This window comes from Antrostomus carolinensis, unplaced genomic scaffold, assembly GCF_000700745.2.
Source record: "Antrostomus carolinensis isolate BGI_N321 unplaced genomic scaffold, ASM70074v2 scaffold7831, whole genome shotgun sequence".
In the NCBI taxonomy this organism is placed as follows: domain Eukaryota; kingdom Metazoa; phylum Chordata; class Aves; order Caprimulgiformes; family Caprimulgidae; genus Antrostomus; species Antrostomus carolinensis.
The window spans coordinates 1263-13188 of NW_010291926.1; the positions used below are offsets into that span (position 1 = coordinate 1263).

Below are 11926 nucleotides of genomic sequence, written 5' to 3' on the forward strand. Positions count from 1 at the left end.
ACAGGAGCACGGAGATCTGAAAATAAAGCCCCCCATGGTAAAATATAGCACAATTAGGTAACAAGTTGGGTCTTCTTTCTTTCTCTTGAGACTCCACATTTTGCTGCAAGAAAGTCAGCTAGATAAGTTAATGGTCAACTCCAGTGTGTCAATATAACATTCCTAATGTAGAAATCAATAATAAGCAGAGGTGAAAATTGGTTGATAAATATTCAGTTTGTTGTAGAAGGGGAAAATATATAATAGACGTATTTAAATATTAAAAGTAGCATTGCATTTCTATCACAGTTCCTATAACAGAAGTCTTATTTTCTTCTTTTTTTATTTGTTTATTTTTTCCCCAGGATCATCTTCCTAGAGGATGGCAGTCTCAGGCTCTATAACATCACCAAATCAGACGCTGGGGTGTACACTTGTATAGCAACAAATCAGTTTGGAGTTGCCAGAAATTCAGGGAACCTGATTGTGAAAGGTATTTTAACATTTTTTCTTTTGTGCTTTATGAATATGAGAAAATATGTGGGTTTGGTTTTGTTTTTAGTTGTTTTTTTTTTTCATTGGGATGCCCAAGTCTGTGCCAAGCAGTGCTAGCATTGACAGATTTTTTACTTGCAGTTTAAAGCTGAAACTCAGCTCTCCACTGCCTGCAGTAAAGAAAACCTGATGACCTCACCACTCCCATGATCAATTTATTTATCAGGGAGGTCTCCCTAGATATCCACAGAAACAAGTAGTCACATTAATAATGATATTTGCTCAGGGGACATTGGGTAGGGTGCTCGAGTGAGTTTATTCAGCCCATTTACAATTTATATCACACCTGAGACTGCAGAAGACACTTTAAAGCTGAGGTGCCAAAAAGAAATAAGAGGTTCTGAAGTAGTCTGAAAATCAGGTGGGTTTATTTTCTTCAGCGTGGGGCAGATATATGTTGCATATGTTGCATTTCCACAGATCCTGAAGTCACTCGCTCTTTCTCTGCATCCCAGCTGAAGGAAAACTGAGGCCAATTTATAATTTTTTAAATTTTTTTTTTTGCTCCTGCATGATCTTTTCAATGCAAATGTTTTCTTAGAAAAGTAATCGTATTTGTTGATTTTAAATGAGCAGAACAAGTTAAAAAGTGGAACTTCTGAGAGTATGGTAAGCATATTAATCAGTTTTGCCAAACAGCTAACAGTAATAATGTCTGTACTTACAAGAAGAACCCATTATTCGATGTAATTTGTAACTTTTTTTCCTTAATATTCTTGTTTTCAATGACTTCAGAATGGTTGCTGTAGCCTGCAGGCATGACCTCCTCCCTAACCTATTGCATCTGGCAAAAATCTTTTTGGTACTCATATTATGAAAGAGCAATTAGCATTGATGCAGTGCAATGTCTAATCTGAGACGAAGTTCCAGCACAGCTAGCAATGAATAAACTGAGGAGTTTAGGGTTTAGGCAGCACTGACTTCATTAAAGTTATATGGCATTTCACATATCACATCCATACTTTCTAATGGAGCAATGTGGGAAAAAAGTCACGTTAAAACATGGAAAAAATATTTTGTTTGGCATTTATGAAGTTTATTAAAACACTGAGTAACAACATGGTATAAAAATGATCTTGTTTGCAGGGAACATTTGTTTTTGTTTCCCCTCTGGAGAAGTTTTGGCTGTTCAATTATAGGCCTCATTGCTTCAGCATTATTTTCAACTGAAATGTCAGAACTTGGAAAAGCATATCTAATGTGCAAATTAAGTTTATTGCTGCTCATTGAGTTGTTTATCCTTTGTGTGAGAAGTCTTTATTGTACCTCCAGCACTCACAACATCTTATCTATTTTCTCCTTTGGAATAGGATTTGCCATATAATGCATGTCTGCAGTTGCTAAGCAAGATAGATGGATAATGTAGAACCAAGAGCTTTTAAGAAGCTTTTAAAAGTATTCGAGGTGGAAATCTTAAAGACAACCCCATAAAAGAAGCAGAAAATATCACACAAGTAAACCACTCTACATCAGTGGTATCACTGCATATGAGAAGACTAGAACAAGTGATACAAGAGGATTATAATGCCACCATAAAATGGATTTTTTTTGCTACCATGACTGAACAACCACATCTCACACACAAACCCGATATAATTCACAACAGGACAGTGTTCAATATTTATTTGGTGGAACCTATTTATTAATAGGTTCATGCCAATAAGAAAATAGACTTATAATACTAAGAGCATATAGCTATTAGGATTTGTTGTGTTATAAGAAGAAACCTTTATGTTTTGATATTCCAAAATAACAGCTCACTAGAGGGTTCCAAAATCTCTATCTTTTCCCTAAGGAGGTATTCCATAGGTTTTAACAGATAAATGATCTCTGGAATTTTTATTCCTTCTATTAAGGAAGTCCTTCTGTAACTGATGTCTTAGTTCTGACCTCTTTGCATGTGTGATCAAATAATGACACAAGAAATGACATGACAGCCCTAATGAGGCAATCATAATATTATTGGAATCTTCTGATGAAGAAAAGTTTCAAAAAATTCCCAGTCAATTTCATTACAATTGGTTGGAGCTAATGGTCCCTTTCTCTACAATTGACAACTGGCTTTGATGGAGGCTTAAAGATTTTATAAAAAAATTTACTTTCTATTGGTATTCCATGGGTTTGAGAACGTTGAATCTGATTACAAATTCTATGCAATACTGTTTGTATCATTCTTGTCTCTTCTTACTTCGACCTTTCCATAGAAATAAATTGCTTTTATTTATAGTATTTTACTTATTTATAGAATGCTGTAATTGTACACAGTGTATTGTAGAAAAGTCAAAAATGCACCGATCCTGGTGACCAACCATCCAACACAGAGCAGCAGGAGTTACAAAATGAGGTGGTATTTTGTCTTGTGGCAGTAGAGGTGATGTGGGTCTTGTGAAGGGTGGTTATTTTAAAGGGAAATTTGAAGGACAAAAAGTACTTGGCACATGGAAAGTTCAGTAGTGGCACAAAGTTTTATTAATGCTGGATGAGCTCATTCCGTGGAAGGCTCAGGAAAGATTGGTTGACATTGTAAATGAGCCTTGTTAGGGCCGGCCTTCTCCATTCCCAGCAGCAGTTACACCATACAGGAGACAGGAGATATGGAGGTGATCTTTTCCAGTCGTTTCAGAGGAGCCAGTTCCCACCTCCTGCTTCTTCCAGCTCCACCACACAGGTCAGACCCAGGGGCTATATGAGGTGAGGGGTAGCCCAGGATGACTTGCCAGACTCTTTGACACCCTTTAGTAAACCAGGCATAACCTTTTGCATCGTTTATGAGAGAATATGTGTGGAGACATCTCTCCTGCACAGCTAAAGACAGAGGAGACAAAACCCAAGTGGAATCTGGAAGAAAGCATACCATATACTTTCCTGTGCCACTTGATCTAGGAGAACCTGCTTTGGCAGGGGGGTTGGACTAGATGATCTCCAGAGGTCCCTTCCAACCCCACCATTCTATGATTCTGTGATAAACATTCAGAGCAATGTAGAATTTCCATTTTGAGGTCAATTGTGGTGTTCAGGAGAAGACTTTACTTCTTCAGTGCCTTACTTCATTGGCTTCGAAAGCTCAGTATAGAGATGCACCCTTTACAGGTTTAAGGAAGGAGCGAGTCTTAAAGGATGGCTTTGAAGGAAGGGATATTGTGTTTGGAGGACCACATCAGGCCAGCACATCGTGCTTCACCTGCTAGTGGCAGAGAGAAGTTCCAGCTATTTAACTTATGCCAGGGTATTATTTCTTTTTTCTTCTTTTAACATATACAGCATTATTGCAAGTAATAGAATTTCTCTCCTCAAAGTGTTATTCATGCAGTTCTATTTTAGCTGTGTGAATAAGAACTACAGGAGGAAAAAGCAAGGAAAGAAAACTTTGTGGAGGTCCTCTGTAGTTCCCAGGTACTTTTCAATATTATTCTATAAAAGTTACCTGTACTTCACAATGGAATTACTTCATCTGAGATTTATGGAGCCAAGTTCTTTGCCAGCGTGTGCTGAAATCAGTGGAGTTGTGCCAACAAAGAGTACGGCCCTTGAATCATCTGGAATTTATTGCATCTGACACACTGCTTCCAGGGAGAGGAAGAGATTTCTTTAACCTAATGATCAAGTATCTTCAAGACAGTCATCTGAGCCCTTCATATTTCTGCTGTCTTTGACTTCACACAACGTGATGGAGCTGCCACAAAGATTGTTTTACATGGTTGTGAAGAGCAATCAGAGTACACAGAGAAATCTGAGAAAGTGGTTCCAAGTTTGAGCAATAACTCTTAACGATACCAGAAAAAAAACACCTAATTTGTCTGTAATGACAAAAATCAGACAAGTTCTTTCTTTGTTTGCCTTGGAAAACATGACCTGATGCCTGCAGCATCTAGCAGAAACTAATGAGATCCAGTTTCATTTCAAAAAGTTAGTAGAAAATACAACATTCTACCTTGTTTCTACTTGACCACTGATGGTCACCCACCCAGCACAGCTCAGATGCTGGGAAGAAGCCCTTCAAGTTTCAGCCCATATTGTCTATCTCTACTCACATAGTAATGAGTTACTGCAATGATAGTGACAGTCTGAACGAAAATATGTATGAAGATAAAAGGTTGGATGCCTTATTATGCATCAATCCTTTGGAACCAAGATCTTGGTAAAACCAAAATCCTGAATTTTCAAGTACATTTCTAACACAGCATTAAGCCAGAACGAGCGCTGAACTAATACAGCTCATGTAAATTTTCTTCTCCTCCTCTCACATCATTTGCAGAACTTATTAATATTGTTGAATAGATTCTACTCTCATTTTATTTATGTGCCTCTAAATTCTCACCACTTTCATGCACAAAAGCTTTATTCAAAGGAATTGCTTACAACAAAGTGGTTGTTATCTCTAATCTATCTGCCAGTCATATCAACAAAAATGAAGTCATAGAAGCCCATTTCTTTCCCTTTCAGCGAGCTGCTGCTTCCCTTAATAAAAGCTGCAAGTGCATTTCTTAGTGTAAGGGGTTAAAAAAATTACAGAAATAGTTGTTCTGTCTGTGAGATATCTTCTTTGAGGCTGTAACATCAGCAACACTGTGCAGTAAACTACAACGAACATTAATATAGATTAAGGATCTCGATGTATAAAGTAAGTGGAGATGAACAGCAATTTTGCTTTTGCTGCAGTTTCCCATAAATAGAGATTTTTTTTACAAGTTTGAGGGCATATTTTGAACGATCTTAATCACGAAGTCTGCACTTTTTGAGCTGAAATCATATCTATTGACTATGGGCTTTACAAAGATACATATGACTAATTTAGTATGTTGCCTCTGACATCTGCTCGCTCTCTGCTCTCAGAGGCATGCTCGTTGTATTGGTACTGCAAAAGTAATAGGCTACACAGGGGTAAGAGTGTTCTGAAATCATCATTGTATTAGAGATAATTTTCTATATTATGGGACATTTGGGCCAATTTTAAATCATTTGACAAATGGTACAAGACTCATTCAAGATCTACTATTTTTATAAGCATGTTAATGAAAAGGAATTATTTTTTGTCTCCACAGAAAGGACTGTAATTACTATTCCACCTTCTAATATGGATGTAACAGTTGGAGAAAGCATAGTCCTTCCTTGCCAGGTGTCTCACGACCCTTCCGTTCGTGTGATGTTCACATGGTCATTCAATGGCAATGCAATTGATTTTAATAGAGGAATACATCATTTTGAAAGAATTGGGAGAGTAAGGGTTTTTTTTAAACTCCTTAGTGCTTAATGAAACTATTTGCCACAGTCTTTAGATGACACAAATATCTATCATAATTCTTCCATCGCTATTTATATGCATGGCAAATCACTGTTTCTTTACAAGGGCTGCAGCCATTTATTTTTCTTTCTTAAATTTCATAAAGGCGCTTGAGTTATTTGTGAAGCTATAATAAAAATGTCCACATGAAATAAACTGATGATAGCTATGAATATTTTAATTTAAAAGCTGAATTTTTTATTAATATTGAGCAATTTATAAAAATGTCCAGTATGGAAAGCATGTTGTGAGTGATTAGTTTACTTTCTTTGTATCTCCAGGAATCTGTTGGGGATTTGATGATAAGAAATATTCAACTACATCATTCTGGGAAATATGTGTGCATGGTACAAACAACTTTAGACAGTCAGTCTGCAACAGTAGATATTATTGTAAGAGGTATGTCTGTTAATTGTAGATGCGTGCATCTTCTGGGGGAATTAGAAATTCTTAACATCAGCTGTTGTTTAAATGATTCCTAGGAGATCAATTCAACATTTCCGTAGTGAAATGCTATATATCTTCTACCCTTGACCTCAACATTGGATTGAGATTCTGGCCAGCACGATCCTAGTGTGCAGCTAACCCAATTCTGCTGTGGCCTCTTTGGAAGGTGAACTTCTCTGGCCACACAGGTCAATAAGTCAGGGCATAGGGAAGTCCTACTTTCAGTGGACTGCTGTCACCTGCTCGTTGGTGGTCATCTCTGGGTCACTGTGCAGGCTGAAAAAAAAAACAAGGGATGTGATTCCTTTATTTGAAGATAATATGAAAAATTATTTTCTTTGGTCAGCTAGGTAATCTTTTTACTGACAGCAGGAAGAGAAAAGCTGTGATGGGAGCAGACCCTCTAAAATCTATCAGAAATCGGAAATCCATGTAATGCACCATCGTGCATTCTTTCTAAACCTCAGTTTTAATTCAGTTCAAGAGGAATTATGACAATGTTGGATAGTTCAACAAAAGACACATTGCATAATTTTCTTTGCCAGATTAAAAAAAAATAATAAAATCATGCCCTTGTTTGTAGTTTTCATGTTAGTAACAAAACGACTTTAATTTTCCTGACTCAAAATCCCTCATTAATTGGAAAAATGACATACAGGCATGAAGCCATCATTTAAAGATTGTGCTGCTTTTATGAAGCTGCAGCTTCATGCATAATTCCACTGAGTTGAGAAAGTCAGAATTGCCCAACCCAACCCAGCAATGAATCTTCTCTTCCTAATACCTTTATCTCAAAACGCTGATCATATTAGGCCCCCCAGGTCCACCAGAAGATGTTAAAGTTGAACATGTTGCTAGCACTACTGCTGTGTTATCCTGGAAGCCTGGAATAGATAATAATAGTCCAGTCCAGATCTACAGCATCCAGATGAGGACTCCTTTCTCAGTGGGATGGCAGGCAGTTGCAACAGGTGAGCAATTTCTGAGTTGCCTTGTATTTTTTGTGTATACCTTTAATTACTCCAAAAATAAATTGCCATGACATGTTTATTTTACCTTTAGCTCCTGAAGTCATTAATGGTAGGACTCACAAGGCAACAGTGGTTGACTTAAGCCCTTGGGTTGAGTATGAGTTTCGTGTGGTTGCCAGCAATAGTGTTGGAATTGGGGAGCCAAGCAGACCATCAGCTCTACTGAAAACTAAAGCAGCAGGTAAGTCCCTGGTTTCTGTCAATTTTTCCCACACAGACACGTTGCCAATTCCCAGGTGTGAGAATTTCACTGCGGCAGAGCCACTCACTCCTGGAGGGTCACTTACCTGTCTGCCTGGAATTTTAGTCTGTGGCTGCTATGGCTTCATGACCAGCCCTGCAGAGAGGGATCTGGGGGTTTTGGTTGATGGCAAGTTGAACATGAGCCAACAGTGTGTCCTGGCAGCCAAGAGGGACACCCATGTCCTGGGGGCACCCAGCACTGCACTGCGAGCTGGGCGAGGGAGGGGATCATCCCGCTCTGCTCTGCACTGGGGCGGCCTCACCTCCAGCACTGGGGGCAGTTTTGGGTGTCACAGGATAAAAAGAATCTAAAGTTCCTGGAGAGTGTCCAGGAGCAGAGGGAATGGCAGGAAGATGTGGCAGGGGAGAGTGAGGTTGGCCATGAGGAAAAGGTTCTTGAGGCAGAGGGTGGTGGAGCACTGGAACAGGCTCCCCAGGGAGGTGCTCATGGCACCAAGCCTGACAAGATTCCAGCACCATTTGGCCAAGGCCCTCAGGGACATGGTGTGAATGTTGGGCTTGTCCTGTGCAGGGACAGGAGTTGGACCAAATGATCCTTGTGGGTCCCTTCCCACTTACAGCATTCTGTAATTCTATGACATCTGACCTGTGCTGCCAATGCAAAGGATGCTTGAGCGTGATTGAGGTACCTCATGCTTTGCTCCCTGGTTTAGAAATCACTTGGGCCAGCAATAAAGAATGAAGCTGGTCCAAGCTTCCTCCATTTACTATGTCCCAAAATAGATCTAATCCCCATGCCTGAACACAAGCTTTCATTCAAGCAATTGGGGAGCAACATTTGTTTTCTTCCAACTATAACCATGTTTATAACCTGCCCAGGGACTTGCACAGAAAGTGATAAAACCAGCTCCCTGGCACATCCCAGCACAAGCAGGTAATACCTTTGCTGCAGAAGGTGTTTGATATCTGAGCATCAGTAGGGACAGGATATTGGCTTTAACTGAAGGAAATAAATTACAGCATCCAAAGCCCAAGTGAAACTAATAGCTTCCACTGACTCCAGGACAGGATCCTTACTATCTGTCTGTCTAACCTTTACACATTTATCTTCTGGGACTTGGAACCTCATAGGAAGAAGAGTCATTCTTGGATGACCGACACTGTCATTCCTTTGACCTACTCAGTTGGTACAATTTATTTGAAGCTCAGACCTTTGGTTTGTTTTCCGTTTCTCCCAGCCCCCTGCTCATCAACTCTCTCCTACCTATAAAATCAGTATTTATAGGATGGAAAGCTGTAAAATGGAAGCAGCTTTTACAATCCACTTTCTCTTCTCTGTTCATCTCATTTGCTGAGCTCTGAAGTTTGGCAAGGTGCTATTCAAGACAGAACTCAAAATATGGTATTTGTACATTATACAGCAGAAAATACATATATCCTTAGAAAGGGGGATCCATTTGTTTCTCAGAATATTTGTCCCAAGGCAGAATTACTTTAAAATGTAGTAAATCTGTTGATTTAAATTTAACATGTTCTTTTTCCTATTGTTGAAGCAAAAACTTCTACTGAGTACTGATGCCAGAAAAAAACTATTTAATCATTAGAACACCAATTTTGATAGATTTTTTTTGTTTTTAGATTTCCAAATGCAGAGAGACATCAAATGGGTCAGACACTGGAACAGGTCGCCCAAGGAAGTTGTAGATGCCCCTTCCCTGGAAGTGTTTAAGGCCAAGCTGGATGAGGCTTTGAGCAACCTGATCTAGTGGAAGGTGTCCCTGCTGCTGGCAGGGGAATTGGAACTAGATGATCTTTAAGGTCCCTTCCAATCCAAACCATTCTATGATTCTATGATTCTATGATTCTATGAGTCTGATCAGCAGTAAGGGCTTCCTGGTCAGTGTGGGAGTAAAGCAGGTTGCAGGCTGCTCCCAAGTAAAGGGGGGATCCTGAGAGCCTCCAGCCTGGAAAGAAGCACTGATCCTGCCTGGACTGAGGTATCTGGGGGATACCTGAGTGGTACCTGACCCCTTCCTCCAGAAGGAGAACCTCAGGAAACTTTCACATGCAAGGAGTAAGGAGCAACATGAAAAGGGAAGGCTAAGGAAAAACTGGAGACAGGAAGAGGGCAGATCTTCTTAGTTTCCCTGTGGACTACCACAGATTTATGTTCTCCATTACAGGACTGATCATGAAGTCAGAATTAGTCTTGAGAAGGTCTTTCTTGCTGTGGCCACCATAGGGCTCTGTAAAGTGTGATATTCAAAACCACCTATACAGTCAGTAAAAGCTTTAATCTTTTAAAGCTTTATTTTTTTATTTATTTATTTTATTAGGGGGATTCACAAGGCTACAGCTAGAAGGAGAAAGAAACAATAAAATTAATATTATTTATCATGGCAATAGCACAAGGAACATTATTTCCTCTACAGTGTAGCACTGTCTGAAGCTTAACAAAAGGAACAGAAGACCCACTTCAGGTTTTAGTTGCTTAACCTCTTCACTGCTGTAAATTCTTCTCTCTCAAAATGTTGTGCAGTGGGAGAAGTAACAGCTCATCTTTATTTTTTTTTTTATCAGAATAGGAAACTGAAAAGAGTATGACAGTGTGAAGAGCAAAAGGCTGGCCATGAAAGGGTGAATTTGAACTTCGCTGTTGTAATCACTATTTTGCCAGCTGAAAACTGAGCATGAGTAGATTTGTGGACGCCAATGAGCCACTCTTCATTTCATTAAAATGGAGCTGAGAATTAATTGAGCCTCTGTTGGTGCACTCAGCTGTAAATTGTCATCTGTTTCTCAACCATGACCCAGTTGAGGCTCTGCTGAGCAGTAGAACAAATTTGTTCCCCATGCAAATGTAGTAAGTACTGAACACATTTAACACATGAACTAATTGAGCATCAACTGGTTCATGAAACAGTAGGCTGGAAAGTCTGTTTTGTCAGTTTTTCCTTTAATACAGTTCTTTGCAGTCTTACATTATTTGCCTCTGATGGGCATAAAGATATTGATTATGAGTGACCAAATTGAACACCTGTGCCAAACTCTCCAAAAGAGCCCGTCCACTCACTTTCATGACTGCACAACAAAATTATCATGAAATTTCTACATTTCTAGAACCTATGAATTCAGATAAAGATTTATTTGTGGACGTGAATCTAGAAGTGACAGCAGGTTCACATATATTTCTGTGAACTTAATGGACTATTGCCTTTACTGCGTCTTCTAGAGCTAGGCTAACGCTGGGTGGAAGACATGGGGAAGGGCAGGTGGACATGGCAAAACTTGCCAAAAATCTCTGAAAAAAACCTTTTGAGATATAACTGTCCCACCTATTTCTGACCTCGTCCTCAGCCCTAGCTCAACACATCCAATTTTCAGACACTGAGAGTTGAATGAAGGGAATGACAAAATAAACTTGAAATTTCTAAAAATAGTACCAAGGGTTTGGAGATGGTAAAAAGTACAAGTGCCCTCTTAGGGCAGGTTTCTGTCTCAGTCAGTTCCAGAGTTGTCCTCTTTTTTATACTTCTCCAGTGATTGTAAAGGAAGATGATATCATCCTTACAAGTAGATCTATAAAGAACTATACAATAAGAATAAGGCTGGTCTGTTTAAATTCCATCCATTACATCACAAACCAGTTCCCCAAAACTGTCAATATTCACAGGCTAATGGGGTGGCCATGTTTATGGAAATAGAGAACAAGAGGTAAGAAATGCTGAGATTTTCTTTGCCTCTCTACCAAGAGCCATTTGAGTGATGAGAAGCCCCTTCAGCCTGGAACACCAGCACATTGCTTGGCCTCAACCCTGTACCTACAGTGTCATATTGGGGAAATCAAGCTCTAATCAATGACATTTTGGACACTTACAGTGTTGGGAGAAGGAGAAAAGCAAAAGGAGTTTTGAATTTCCTAAGAAATCATACAGCCAATTAAAAAAAAAATTAATATATTGCTCCAACAACATGTTTACTGAACAAATGCATAATTAGTAAATCAGTAGTGTTGCAGCTACAGTCTGAATGGAACATCATTTTGCCAATTAGTTGATGAGGCATAATAATGTCAGATACTTGATGCTACTAGCTTCTTTAATTAATTTTTTGAACCAGGGTACTCATGTATCAAATACATCTGTGGCTGCAGCCTTATAAACTTGGAAATGCGTAAACATAATTGCAGTTCATTTAAAATGTACTGCTGTATAATATAGTCCCTGTTCCACATGTTGAATCATAGAATTGTTTCGTTGGAAAAGACCTTTGAGATCAAGTCCAACTGTACATGTCCACTACTAACCAGATCTCTCAGCACCTCATCTACCCGGCTTTTAAATCCCTCCAGGGATGGGGACTCCACCCCCTCCCTGGGCAGCCCATTCCAGTGTCTCAGAACCCTTTCAGTGAAGAAATTCTTCCTCAC

At 39.3% G+C, this 11926-nt stretch overlaps 1 protein-coding gene across 1 annotated transcript in view; it reads left to right on the forward strand.

The window, feature by feature from the left end:
• Positions 1-344: 344 nt before the first annotated feature.
• The window catches only part of LOC104531772 (contactin-6-like), a gene marked incomplete at its 5' end in the record, with an annotated part of 24078 nt that continues 12496 nt past the window's right edge, over positions 345-11926 (forward strand). The window contains 5 exons of the mRNA XM_010176768.1: positions 345-472; positions 5577-5752; positions 6097-6214; positions 7075-7233; positions 7325-7474. Of these exons, the coding sequence (XP_010175070.1) occupies positions 345-472; positions 5577-5752; positions 6097-6214; positions 7075-7233; positions 7325-7474 (731 nt within the window). The remainder of the gene's footprint in view (positions 473-5576; positions 5753-6096; positions 6215-7074; positions 7234-7324; positions 7475-11926) is intronic.